The sequence below is a fragment of the Vulpes lagopus genome, chromosome 10, assembly GCF_018345385.1.
Source record: "Vulpes lagopus strain Blue_001 chromosome 10, ASM1834538v1, whole genome shotgun sequence".
Lineage (NCBI taxonomy): Eukaryota > Metazoa > Chordata > Mammalia > Carnivora > Canidae > Vulpes > Vulpes lagopus.
Window position 1 is genome coordinate 3,595,217 of NC_054833.1, and position 14,999 is coordinate 3,610,215.

Below are 14,999 nucleotides of genomic sequence, written 5' to 3' on the forward strand. Positions count from 1 at the left end.
ACAGAGAGAGAGAGGCAGAGACACAGGCAGAGGGAGAAGCAGGCTCCATGCAGGGAGCCCGATGTGGGACTCGATCCTGGGGCTCCAGGATCACACCCGGGGCCGAAGGCTGCGCTAAACCGCTGAGCCACCAGGGCTGCCCTATTTTTAATTTTTTGAGGAACCTCCATACTGTTCTCCACAGCAGCTGCACTGTTTACAGTCCCATCAACAGTGCACTAAGGTTCCTTTTTCTCCACATCCTCGCCAACACCTGTTGTTTCCTGTGTTACTGGTTTTACCATTCTGATCAATGTGAGGTGATACCTCATTGTAGTTCTGATTTGCATTTCCCTGATGACAGGTGATGATGAGCATCTTTTCATGTGTCTGTTGGTCATCTAGATGTCTTCTTTAGAGAAATGTCCATGTCTTCTGCTTATTTTGTAATTGGATTTGGGTTTTTTTTTTTTTTGGCATTGAGCTGTGTAAGTTCTTTATATATTTTGGAGACTCTTTATGGGATATGTTATTTGCACATATCTTCTCCCATTCTGTAGGTTGTCTTCTAGTTTTGATTTTTTTTTTTCCTGTACAGAATCTTTTCATTTTGATGTAGTCCCAATACTTTATTTTGCTTTTGTTTCCCTTGTCTCAGGGGACATATCTAGGAAAATGTTGCTACAGCCTGTGTCAGACACATTACTGCCTGTGCTGTCTTCTAGGATGCTTATGGTTCCAGATCTCACATTTAGGTCCTTAACCCATTTTAAGATTCTATTTATTTATTTATTTATTTATTTATTTATTTATTTATTTATTTATTTTTTAAAGATTTATTTATTCATGAGACACACAAAGAGAGGCAGAGACACAGGCAGGGGGAGAAGGAGACTCCTCGCAGGAAGTTCGATGCAGGACTCAATCCCGGATCCCAGTATTACTCTCTAAGCTGAAAGCAGACATTCAACCACTGAGCCACCCAGGTGTCCCAGTTTTTTTTAAGATTTTATTTATTCATTCATGAGAGACACAGAGAGAGAGGCAGAGATCATAGACTTGATCCCAGGACCGTGGAATCACAACCTGAGCCAAAGGCAGACATTCAACCCTTGAGCCACCTAGGCATTCCTTAAGTTTACTTTTGTGTATGGTATAAGAAGGTGGTCCAGTTTCATTCTTTTGGATGAGGCTAAATGGTTTTCCATTGCCGTTTGTTGCAGAAACTGCCATTTTTCCCCACTGCATATTCTTGCCTCGTTGAAGATTAATTGACCATATAATCATGGGTGTTTCTGGGTTTTCTATTCTATTCCTGATCTATGTGTCTACTTTTGTACCAATTCTATACTGTTGTGATTACTGTAGCTATGTAATATATCTTGATATCTGGGAATGTGAGGCCTCCAGCTTTTCTTTTTAAAGACTGCTTTAACTATTTGGGGTCTTTTGTGGTTCCATAGAAATTTTAGGATTATTTGTTCTACTTCTGTGAAAAATGCTGACCCTCTCTACCTGATTTTACACCAAATCTCACCACCCCACGTCCTGGTGGAACAGGCTCAGTAACACTTGCCTCAGTCCAAGCACAGCACCACTCCTCGCCCCTCAGAAGACCAGCCCAAACCCCTGCTTATACCCACATCTCCTGATTCAGGAGTTTTGCAAGGCCTGGGTTCCCATAGCAGTAGCAACAGTTCTCATTTCACAAGACGACCAGAGCTCACCTAGTTAAAATGTGCCACATTCAGACCAGGGACCAAATGTTGTCCACAACAAGCAAAGAAAGCCTCTACAGACAACTGGCCTGAAGGATAAAGTGGCCAGGACACAATAGCAGAGCTCTCCCAGCACATATTGGAGATACTCCCAGAAGTGCCAGGCCCTGGAACATGGGGACACTATGCTGCAGGGAACTACAGAACCTTTTTTTTTTTTTATAAGGCCATTATTTTAAAGAATAGGAGACACAGCTGACTTTCCTAACACACAGAAATAGGCACAGAGACTTAGACAAAATGAGAAGACAGAGGAATTTATCCTAAATGAAAGGACAAGGATACAGCCAGAGATCTTAGCAAAACAGATAGATAACATGCCTGATGGAGAATTTAAAACAATGATCAAAAGGATACTCACTGAACTTGAGAAGAGTAGAGAACATCAATGAGATCCTTAATGAGATGAGGAATAATAAAGAGATAAAGGGATCAATAAATGAAATGAGAAACATTTCACTTGACAGAATAAATAGCAGACTCAAAGAAGCAAATGAATTAATGACCTAGAAGACACAGTAATATAATCAAGCTGAACAAAAGAGAGGAAAAAGAATTATGCAATAGAAGAGACTTAGGAACTCAGTGACTCCATCAAACTTAATAATATTCATATTGTAGAAGTCCCAGGAGAGAGGGAAAAGGGGGTAGACAATTTAGTTGAAGAAATAATAGCTGAAAACTTCCCTAATTCGGGAAGGAAACATATCCAGATTCAGGAGGTACAGAGAATTCCAAACAAAATCAACAAAGGCATATCCACACCACTGTAATTAAAATGACAAAATTCAGTGATAAAAAGTATAAAATGCAGAAGACAAAGATGATGGTTACATATGGAAACCTCATGAAGCTATCAGCAGATTTTTCAACAGAAACTTTCCAAGACAAAGTGGCGGCATAATATATTCAAAATGCTGGATGGGAACCAACAAGGCTATAATTCAGAAGAGTAAGTGAAAGTTTCCCAGAGAAACAAAACTAAAGGAGTTCATGACAACTAAACTAGGCCTGCAAGAAATATTAAAGGGGAATCTTTGAGTGCAAAGGAAAGACCAAAAAGGACAATATGAAGTTCAGAAACACAAAAGCACTAAAAATGAGTATTTTTGTAAAAAAAAAAAATAAACATCAGTCAAGAACTCACAAAATGCAAGGATGTAAAATAAGACATCATATACCTAAAACATGGCAAGGAGAAGAGTAAAGAATGGTTCCAAAATTAAATGAACATTAATAATATAGCAAGTTAATAAAGATAGCAATATGTAGATGTTAAATATGAACGTAATGATGACTGCAAATCAAAACCAATTATAGATATGTAAAAAATAAAGGACTCCAAGTACATCACTAAAGAAACCCAGCAAACCATGAAAGACAAGAAAGAATCAGAAAAAATCTTGAGAAACAACCACAAAACAATAAAGTGGCACACATACATTTCTACCAATAATTATTTTGAATGTAAGTGGACTAAACACCCCAATCAAAAGACACAGGATATCAGAGTGGCTAAAAAAACAAGACCAATCTATCTGCTTACAGGAGACTCATTTTATTTTTTTAAAAAGACTTATTTATTCATTCATGATAGACATAGAGAGAGAGAGAGAGAGAGAGAGAGAGGCAGAGACACAGGCAGAGGGAGAAGCAGGCTCCATGCCGGGAGCTCGACGCGGGACTTGATCCCGGGACTCCAGGATCACACCCTGGGCCAAAGGCAGGCGCCAAACCACTGAGCCACCCAGGGATCCCCCAGGAGACTCATTTTAGACCCAGACACCTGCAGATTAAAAGTGAAGGAATGGAAAAGTATTTATCGTGCACATGGAAGTAAAAAGAAAGTCAGAGTAGCAATACTTTTATCGGAAAAAATAGATTAAAAAAAAATAGATTTTAAAACAAAGACCATAACATGAGACAAAGAAGAACACTATATAATCATTAAAAGGACAATCCAACAAGAAGATATAACAATTATAAATATGCACCCAATATGGGAGCACCCAAATACTTCCTTTATGCTTGTTACTATTGATTACATAATACAGTAGGGGACAACACCCCACTTATATCAATGGACAGGTAATCCAAACAGAAAATCAACAAAGAAACAGTAAATCTAAATGACACATTGGACCAGATCGATCTAATAGATATATACAGAACATTCTATCCTAAAACAACAAAATACACATTCAAGTGTACATGGAACATTCTCCAGAATAGATATTTTAGGCAACAAAACAAACCTCAACAAATTAAAAAAGACCGAGGTTATACTATGCATCTTCATTGACCACAATGCTATGAAACTAGAAATCAACCATAAGAAAAAATCTGGAAAGAACATAAATTTATGGGATCCCTGGGTGGCGCAGCGGTTTAGCGCCTGCCTTTGGCCCAGGGCACGATCCGGGAGACCCGGGATCGAATCCCACATCAGGCTCCCGGTGCATGGAGCCTGCTTCTCCCTCTGCCTATGTCTGTCTGTCTCTCTCTCTCTCTCTCTATCATAAATAAATAAATAAAAAAATTAAAAAAAAAAAAAGAACATAAATTTATGAAGTTTAAATAATACGCTACTAAAACAATGAATGGGTCAAACAGGAAATAAAAGAATAAAAAGGTACATAGAAACAAAAGAAAACGAAAACACAATGGTTCAAAAACCTTTAGGATACAGCAAAAGTAGTCCGGAAGTATATAGCAGTACAGGCCTATCTCAAGGAGCAAAAAAACAAACAAACAAACAAACAAAAAACAAAAAAACCTCAAACCATCTAATCTTATACTTAAGGAAGCTAGAAAAAGAGTAACAAAGCTGAAAGCCAGCAGGAAAAAGGAAATAATAAAGATTAAAACAGAAATAAATGATACAAAAACTAAAGAAACAATAGATCAATGAAACCAGGAACTATTTTCGGGCGGGGTGGGGGTGGAGGAGAGGAACAATAAAATGAACACCTAGCCACACTTATCAAGAAAAAAAGAACTCAAATAAATAAAATCACAAATGAGAGAGGAGAAATAATAATCAACATCACAAAAATACAAACTGTAAGAGTATTATAAAAAACTATCAACAAATTGGACAATCTTGAAGAAATGTGTAAATTCCTAGAAACATACAATCTACCCAAAGTGAAACAGAAAATTTGAACAGATTGATTAGCAGCAATGAAATTAAATCAGTAATCAAAAAACTCCAAATATTCAAAAATCTGAAATCTGATGGCTTCACAGGCAGATTCTACCATTTAAAGAAAAATTATTATATCCATTCCTCTCAAACTATTCCAAAAAACTAAACAAAAAAAAATTCCAAATTCATTTCATGAGGCACTATCACTCTGACAAAACCAGATAGTTATCAAAGAAAGAACAGAACCATAGCCCAGTATCTCTGATGAACACAGATTCAAAAATCCTCAACAAAATACTAGCAAACCAAATCCAAAAATACATTAGAAATACATTAAAGAATCATTTGCCACAATCAAGTGGGATTTACTCCTGGGATGTTAAGGGTGGTTCAATATTCACAAATCAATCAATGTGATACATCACATCCACAAAAGAAAGGATAAAAACCACATGATCTTTTTAAAAGATGCAGAAAAAGCATTCAACAAACTACATTCGTGATAAAAAACCCTCCACAAAGTAAGATTAAAGGGAACATACCTCAACATAAAAAGGCCATATATGAAAAACAGCAAACACCATACTCAAAAAACTAAGCATTTCCCCCAAGATCAGGAACAAGACAAGGATGTCTACTCCCACCACTTTTAATCAATACAGTAGTGGGAAGTACTGGCCATAGCAATCAGACAACAAAAAGGAATACAAGCATCCAAACTGGTAAGGAAGAAGTAAAATTTTCACTATTTGCAGATGACACGATACTAAATATAGAAAAAACCTTAAAGATTCCACCAAAAAACTACTAGAGTTGATACACAAATTCAACACAATACAAAAATCAATGTACAGAAATATCTTGTATTTCTATACACCAATGATTAAGCAGCAGCAAGAGAAAATAAGAAAACAATCCCATTAACTGCATCAAAAACCATACGATACCTAGGAATAAACCTAACCAAAGAAGTAAAACATCTGTACTCTGAAAACTATAGAACACCTATGAAAGAAACTGAAGACATGAAGAAAGACATTTCAAGCTCATGGGTTGGAAGAACAAATATTGTTAAAATGTCTATACTACTCAAAGGAATCTACAGATTTAATGCAATCCCTATCAAAATACCAACTGCATTTTTCACAGAACCAAAACAAATAATCCTAAAGTCTGTATGAAATCACAAAAGACCCTGAATAGCCAAAGCAATCTAGAAAAAGAAAAGCAAAGCTGGGGGCATCACAATTCTGGACTTCAAGCTATATTACAAAGCTATAGTCATCAAGACAGTATGGTACTGGCACAAAAACAGACACACTGATCGATGGAAAGGAACAGAAAACCCAGAAATGGGCCCACAACCATATGGTCAAGTAATCTTGACAAAGCAGGAAAGAATATCCAATGGAAAAAAGATGGTCTCTTTAACAAATGATTTGGGACAACTGGATGGCCTCATCCAAAAGAATGAGACTGGACCACTTTCTTACACCATACACAGAAATAAAAGGGTTAGCATCCAAAATAAATAAAGAACGGATATAACATCCCCAAAATAATCCAATTAAAAGTGGGGAGAGGACATGAACAGACATTTCTCCAAAGAACAAATCCAGATGGCCAAAAGACACATGAAAAGATACTCCTTATCACTTATTATCAGAGAAATGTGAATTAAAACTGAGTTACCACCTCATACCTCACAGAATGGCTAAAATCAACAACAACAACAACAATAACAACAACAACACACACACACAAACAGATGCTGGTGAGGATGTAGAGAAAAAGGAAGCCTTTTGCCCTGTTGGTGGGAATGCAAACCAGTGCAGCCACCGTGGAAAGCAGTATGGAGATTCCTCAAAAATTTAAAAATAGAACCATTCTATTATCCAGTTATTGCACTACTGGATATTTACCCAAAGAATACCAAAATATTTATGTTTGGAATACCAAAACATGAAGTGATACATGTTCCCCTATGTTTACAGCAGCATTATTTACATAGTCAAGATATGAAGCTCAAATACCTATTGATCGATGAATAGATGAAGAAGATGTGGTATACATGTACCATGGAATATTATTCAGCCACAAAAAAGAATGAAATCTTGCCATTTGCAAAGATATGGAGGTAGAGAGTATAATGCTAAGTGAAATAAGTCAGAGAAAGACAAATACCATATGATTTTACTTATAAATGAAATTTAAGAAAGAAAACAAAGGAGCAAAGTTAGAAAGAAAAAAAAAAAGACAAAAAAAGGACACAAACCAAGAAACAGACTCTTAAGTATAGAGAACTGATAGTTACCAGAGGGGAGGTGGATGGAAGACAGGGGATATAGGTGATGGGGATTAAGGAGAGCACTCGTTATGATGAGTACTGCTGATTAAAATAAAAACTTTAAAGAAAATGCAGTCAGTATTTTGATAGGGATTGCATTAAATCTGTAGATTGCTTTGGGTGGTACAGACATTTTAACAATATTTTCCTCATCCATAAGTACAGAATATCTTTCCACTTCTTTGCATCATCTTTAATTTCTTTCTTCAGTGTTTTATAGTTTTCAGAGTACATGTCTTTCACCTCCTTGGTTTTAAGTTTACTCCTAGGTATATTACTTTTGACACAAATGTAAACGGGACTGTTTCCTTAATTTCTCTTTCTGCTGCTTATTAGTATATAGAAACTCAACTGATTTCAGGGTACCTGGGTGACTCAGTGGGTTAGGCATCTGCCTTTGGCTCAGGTTGTGATCTCAGGTCCGGAGATCGAGCCACATAATGGGTTCCTTGCTCAGACAGAAGTCTGCTTCTCCCTCTCTCTCTCTGCGCACCCACCCTCCCTTGCTCTCTCTCCCTCTCTCAAGTCAATAAAATCTTAAAAAAAAAAAGAAAGGAAGAAATGTAATTGATTTCTGTACATTGCACCCTGTGACTTATTGAATTCATTTATCAGTTCTAGTAGCTTCTTGGCGGACAAAGAGATAACTTTTTTGAAGGGTGCTACCTACCAATAAAAGTGAAATATTTTCTGAAGACTGCTTCTATTTTTAGTTACTTAAAAATTCTAGTTAAATGGAAACCTGCCATCAAAGACTTTTTAAAGAAAGGTCTGAGGTGCCTGGGTGGCTTAGTTGGTTAAGCATCTGCCTGCCTTCAGCTCAGGTCATCATCTCAGAATCCTGGGATGGAGCCCTGCATCAGGCTCCCTGCTTGTCCCTCTGCCTCTTCTCTCCGCCACCATGCTTGCACTCTATCAAATAAATAATATCTTAAAAAAACAAAACAAAAAAAAAACAAACCAAGAAAGTAGGTTTAATGTCTACCATAGAGCCCATACCATTGAGAACCATGTCACATCTATTTCTGAACCCTAGACTTTAGCTCACCAAAATTATGTATATTCAAATTTATTCTAAATCACTAAGTCAAGTCAAATTTAGTGTACTCTCAGTAAGCAGAGGAAGATGCAATTTATTTTAGGAAGCTTTCTGTTAAAAATTTAAGATTACAAACTTTAAGGGATATTCATGGTCTGTTTGGAGAACCAGAATATGTTTTTGGTAGCTAAGGTTATACTATAATGAAATGTAACTATATACAACTGAAAATGTCTATTATAAACCAAGATTCTTTCTCTTATTTCAGAAACTAGAGACTAAATTCAAGCAGCAAGAATACAGACTGCAATCATAACTTTTCCAACATAAAACATCTGCTGAACATATGTACAGGATCCTGGAAGAGGAGTTATACTCACAATGATATGTTACACTATAAAGTATCTTGTGTTACACAGACCCATTTCATTATAAAACTGCTTTTAATTATGTATTTATCAAGATGACTAGGAAGTAACTTCTGTAAGATGCCAGTAAGAAATGTAGATGACATAAAACCCTTTACCTCCATTCTCATGATAATTCTATTGTTTCTAGTTGTGATGCTCATCACATGCTGAAACCTCAAATCTCTGGCTTGAAGACCTAATTCTTGATATAGGTCAGTTTTCTTCTTTTCTATAAAAGAAACATTTTTAACAAAAAGAGTGGGCCAACCTAATAAATGAAAGAGTTCATATTTTTCTACCAGAGCACTCCTCCCACCAACATCGACATTTTCTACTACCAGAAACAAGTCAAAATAAGTCTTTTTATTAGCCATTTTTACCTCAAACACACAGGCTGATTTTGGTCAAACTCTAATAGTTCTTTTTTCATTTTATGCATACTTCATAAAATTTCTTTGTATTCAGAAGTCCCTTGGGACTAGCATAAAACCACAGCCTCACCTGACTTAATATATCTATGTCAAGCTCTAGAAATGGGTTATTATTTTAAAATACAAATTATACAGAACTACATTTCCTAGGTTTTCTGCTTTCAGGATTTTAAATCTGAACAGATAACATAAATTTTCTTGGTTCTTGGACTAATAATACAAAATGAATAATTAAAGTCAGTTTTCTCACTAAATTCTTGCACCTGAAAACTAAATTTATTATCTAAGAGAAAGTATAATGAAGCAGCTCAAGAAATGGTTATAGTGGCATCTGTACTTGTAGTGTCAAATCACACCTGTGACAGAGCACTAAGGAGAATAGTCACCTGAAGGAGGTAAGAGGCAAAAAAAACCACCCAAAATATCCCATCAGGATCTCAGGCAATAGCAGGTATAGGATCATGGGGTTAGAAGCACAGGGGAGATCCTTATGAAGCCTACATCTGGGGTCAGACAGTAAAGAGAGGCTTAGTTTCATTTTAAACAGTTCATCAGCAGATCGCCATCCAGTGCTCTGACCCTGTCTTCTGTCCCCACCCCATCCCCCCCACCACAATATCAGTAGTACTATGTAAGTCAGCCTTAAACATGGAACAAGAGAGGCATATGTGGACTAGGGCGTGGAAAGAGAGACTAAAGAAAAACAAAATGTGCTCCAGCTGCGTACCAATCTCTGCTCTCAAAATATTCCTTTTACATCCATTAGAAAGTCTCTAAAACCAATTCTGGGAGAACATGCACAGTCCAGGTATCGCCAGTTCCAATTAGGACCGATGGACAAATGCTGAAAATAGATCTGTTTCAATACACCCCTCCACACAAAGAATATTCTACTCAAAACACTACAATTTATTGATTTCCATCAGCTTCACTCATTTACTGGCGGGGGTGGGGGGGCGGGGGGGGTGGGGGGGGAGTGATAAGGGAGGGGGGAAGTGATAAGAAAATGAAAGATACTTACCAAAAGAAGTAACATTTCCCTCTTTGTCAAATTTTGTCTAAAGAGAGATAATAAAAACAAAATATTATTTTCTCCCAAATGAGTATGCTCTTTTGTAGTATTATACTACACGGTATTATGCTATCTCCCAAAAATAGATATGCATAGATAAACCAAAACTGTTTTTTAAGGTAAAATTCAGTTATGAGTGAAGGGCTGAAAGAATCCCTTTTTCCTCTGCTAGGACAGATGGGACCTTTAACTTTGTTTTGGTTCCCCTGGAAATCTGATAAGGGAGTATCAGTGCCATTGCTTATGGTAAAAATGCCCAATGCCTGGTCAATTGCATAGGATCAGGAAGACTATGGACGAATTATAGATAACCTGGCAGGAAGCCACTCCCTTGCTTTTCCTTGCATGGGGTGGCTCTTGTAACTGGCCGTGTTTCTTGCATGGGGATTTTTTTAAAGATTATTTGTTTATTCATGAAAGACACACAGGCAAATACAGACTAGCTTTCCTCAAATTTCTTTCACAAATACACCTTCTGCAGAAAATCTGAAATAAAGCAAAATAAAACTAATCATGTGAACTAAGAAATTTCAGAGAAAACCATGCAAATATTTTACATGTCCTTCCAGACTTTTCCTAACCAATATATTAATGTTACACTTTTTTGCACTCTCTCTTCCATTTTCAACTTAATATTTTTGCATCTCAATATTTATCTTCACCATTTTTTCTTTACTGAGATATTTTCTGATAAAAAAACATACAAACTTATTTTCTTAAATGTTTATCTTGTAAAGTAACATCATCTAGAGTGAGCTGATTAGGAAGCTCTCAAACAGGGCAGCCCCAGTGGCGCAGCGGTTTGTTGCCGCCTGCAGCCTGGGGTGTGATCCTGGGGACCCGGGATCGAGTCCCACATCGGGCTCCCTGCATGGAGCCTGCTTCTCCCTCTGCCTATGTGTCTCTGCCTCTTTCTCTCTGTGTCTATGAATAAATAAATAAAATCGTAAAAAAAACTTAAAAAAAAAAAAATAAAGGAAGCTCTCAAACAGTATCAACTACTTTTCTTGAGTATTTTGGGTACTCAATGATTTTACCTGCAAAGAATCTTCTTTCAATATTTAATATCTGAATTTAATCTTCATCAAACTGGCCAAATGTTTAAAAACACTGATTAACAGTGATAACTTTGACATATAATTCTGGAGGTTATCTTGTTAGTATAGTTTGTAAAGAAAAGTTCTTATGTTAATAAGCCTAAATAATGATGATGGCTAACATATTGAATACTTACATGTGTGGGCATTTTATACAGCTGTGAGTTAATTCAAACCAAAAACAATTCTATAAGGTAGGTACTATTCGCAGTTTATAAATGAGAAACTAAGGCATAAAGATGTTATCATGCCTGGTCCAAGTCCACCAGTTAATAGTAAGAGGCAGAGCTGAGATCTGAATTTAGGAATGATAATTCAAAACAAGCACATTACTTTTTTTAACACAACTTTTCGAAAAAAATAAAGCCCTACAAAAAAGTTACAAGAATATCTTACAGCCGGGATCCCTGGGTGGCGCAGCGGTTTGGCGCCTGCCTTTGGCCCGGGGCGCGATCCCGGAGACCCGGGATCGAATCCCATGTCAGGCTCCCGGTGCATGGAGCCTGCTTCTCCCTCTGCCTGTGTCTCTGCCTCTCTCTCTCTGTGTGACTATCATAAATAAATAAAAATTAAAAAAAAAAAAAAAAGATTTAAGAATATCTTACAGCCAATTCCCATGTAACTTTCACCTCGAGTAATCTTTTGCTAACATTTTGCCCTAATGGCCTACTTTTTCTCTTTCTAGATATGTGGGTGTAATACACATTATTTTGTTCATTTTTCCCTTGAATCAGTTCAGAGAAAATTACAGAGATCATGAACCTTCAGAGCATACACTCTTAAATATACACTTTGCTCCCTTCAAAATGTTTCTGTATATCTTATGTGGCACAGCACAGGTTCAAGCCACTGTGTAATAGTCCTCAAGGACTTCTAAACAGATTCACAAACCTTGAGTAGGAAGTGAATGATGATTTGAACAACCAGTTCCAGGATTAAAAGGAGACGTCCAGGGGGGCACATGGGTGGCTCAGTGGTTTACTGCCTGCCTTCCACTCAGGTAGTGATCCCCTGGTCTTGGGATCGAGTCCTGCTTTGGGCTCCCCATGGGGAATCTGCTTCTCCCTTTACCTTTGTCTCTCATAAATCAATAAATAAAATCTTAAAAAAAAAAAAAAAGGGGAGACTTCCACAGTCAATAGCAAAGTTTTAAGGGTGCTGTCAAGTAAATCTAGCTGGCACTCAGGTCACTAGCTAAGCAAAACACAAAGACGAGATGACTTACAAGTATGGCGATTCACTGTGAAACAAAAATAAGTATTATCTTGGCCGACTAGTCCAACCCAGTTAACTTAATAAGTACAGAAGTACATTCTCTAAGTTATCAAATATACCTCACATACTCACCACAGTAAACACTGGGGCTACACTGGCTAAAGTAGCTTGAGAGACATCAGTAGTTCTAAATCGATGCATTTCACCTGAGGAATAAATTAGAGAATTCTCTGTGATGATACAATAGGTACTGACATATGGTTATGACATAACTCTCATACTATGTGGTCCTTAGATTCTTACTTTTTAAAGAATTTTTCCTGCAGGAAAATGAAGAAACACTCTTACTTGCTAATGTTAACACCTGTAGGGGATTATGTTAGATTGGTAGGGAATGATTTTAGAAAGTAATGGCTCAGGTGAGGTACTAATTTATGGATTCCAACCACCTCTGTTCTGATTATTACTGCTACCTCAAAATCAAATCTACAAATGAGTTAACAGCATTCTGAAATTAAAAAAAAAAAAAATTGCCCATCATTTTTGCATAATTCAAAAAGGCTCTTTACAAAAATTATATTGGTAGATTTATTTTAGAAAACATAGATCTATGTTGAAAATAATACTTAGGGGATCCCGGGGCGGCTCGGCGGTTTGGCGCCGGCCTTTGGCCCGGGGCGCGGTCCTGGAGCCCCGGGATCGAGTCCCGCGTCGGGCTCCCGGCACGGAGCCTGCTTCTCCCGCCCCCTCTCTATCATAAATAAGTAAACAAATAAATCTTAAAAAAAAAAAAAAAGTAAACAAAGCCCTTCCCACTAGCACTCCGGCGGGGTAGGTGCGACGGGGGCGGTGGAAACCCCAGGGGTCCCCGCGCACCGGCCGGTCCGCCCGGCGGGGATGGGGCCCGGGGCCGCGCGAGGGGCTGGGGCCCCCGGGCTCGGGGCTCCGCTCGGCCGGCGGCCCTCCGCGGCCAGGACTCCCGGCCGGGAGTCGGGCGGTCGGGCCAGGGCCCCGGGTCTCCGCCAGGCCGGCGCGGGCTGCGGACGGGGCGCGCGGTACCTGCCACGCGGGGCCGCCGGGGGTCGCAGAGCGGCGCAGCCCGGGCCCCCCCGAGGAGCAGGGCCGCGGGGCCGCAGGCGGACTCGGGACGCGCCCCGGGGGTCAGGCCTTGGGCCAGAGCACACAGCGCGCGCCGAGGCAGCCCCGCGGCGCTGGGCAGGAGCCGGCTGAGGCTCCGCAGGCATCCCATGGCGCTGCAGCGAGGAGACGGCAGCGACACCCCAAGCCTTCATGCCGGGCGCTGGCTGGTCAGCCGGCACCGACGCGGCCCCGCGCCCGCGCCTAGGGCCCGAGCGCCGTGTACTGAGCATGCGCGGGACGCGCGTGCGCCTCCTCTCCCGCGCATGCTCGGAAGGTGGCCTTGGGCGCGCGCCTGGCGTCCCGTAGCCAATCGGAGTTCGCGGTGCGGGGGGGGGGGCTGAAGGGGGGGCTGGGGGCGGGGCTGGAGGGGGCTGGGGGCGGGGCTGGAGGGCGCGAGCGGCCCAACCTGGACCCCACCCTGGCGCGGACGCTGGCGCCCTTGGAGAGGTCAGCTCCGCCTGAAGGTTGCTAACTAGGAATCTGAAGAATTATGGAGGCGTCCCGGCCTGTGTATAACGCATTGCAGTTTCTGGAGCATTTTCGTGCATTTGATAAAATGCACAATTTGGAAGTGAGGAAGTTCTGCCCATTTCTAACTCAATTTCTCTTTAAATTTACTGTAGTACAAATAAATAACCGTCCTAATGGAATGATGTACCAAGCCTTTGCGAGTGAAGATATACTCTGATTTAATCAACTGTAAGATAGTGTCAGTTTCAAGGAACCATTATTTTATGTACCACCAGGAAAGAAAAAATGCTGACCTAATTGTTTCAAGACTCATCCCAATTTTAGTCTTTAAAATATGAAAAAAAAGTGGGTTTTAATAGTGATTAAATATAGCAGTATGCGTATTTTATTTATTTTTATTTTTAAAAAAGATTTTATTTATTTATTCATGAGAGACAGGCAGAGACACAGGCAGAGGGAGAAGCAGGCTCCAGCGGAGACCAGGATGCAGGACAATCCCAGGACCCAGGGATCACACCCTCAGTCAAAGGCGGAGGCTCAACCACTGAGCCACTCAGGTGCCCCCGATATGTATATTTTTAATTTTTTAATTTTTTTTTTTAATTTATTTATGATAGTCACAGAGAGAGAGAGAGAGAGGCAGAGACACAGGCTGAGGAAGAAGCAGGCTCCATGCACCGGGAGCCTGATGTGGGATTCGATCCCGGGTCTCCAGGATCACACCCTGGGCCAAAGGCAGGCGCCAAACCGTTGCGCCACCCAGGGATCCCGATATGTATATTTTTAAAGCGTGAGTTGATAGACTCGTCCCTTCCATGATAATAATGCAAGACAGATAAGAGTTTCAAAGATTCCCATTCAATCACTATGGG

The 14,999-nt window shown here is 39.6% G+C and overlaps 1 protein-coding gene across 8 annotated transcripts in view; it reads right to left on the reverse strand.

The window, feature by feature from the left end:
• The window catches only part of MRS2 (magnesium transporter MRS2), a 33,923-nt gene extending 20,053 nt beyond the window's left edge, over positions 1-13,870 (reverse strand). For 7 of the 8 annotated variants that reach the window (XR_005990221.1, XR_005990219.1, XR_005990220.1 and 4 more), the window contains exons 1-4: positions 13,576-13,870; positions 12,649-12,722; positions 10,154-10,190; positions 8,818-8,930 (exon numbers count right to left, since the gene is read on the reverse strand). Coding sequence is in view for 4 of the 8 variants with exons in the window: in XM_041770770.1 (XP_041626704.1) it covers positions 8,818-8,930; positions 10,154-10,190; positions 12,649-12,722; positions 13,576-13,765 (414 nt within the window). In the remaining 4 variants the exon portion in view is untranslated. Of the gene's footprint in view, positions 1-8,817; positions 8,931-10,153; positions 10,191-12,648; positions 12,723-12,819; positions 13,465-13,575 lie in introns of those variants that run through there. The other variant, XM_041770772.1, reaches the window with a different exon arrangement.
• Positions 13,871-14,999: the final 1,129 nt, after the last annotated feature.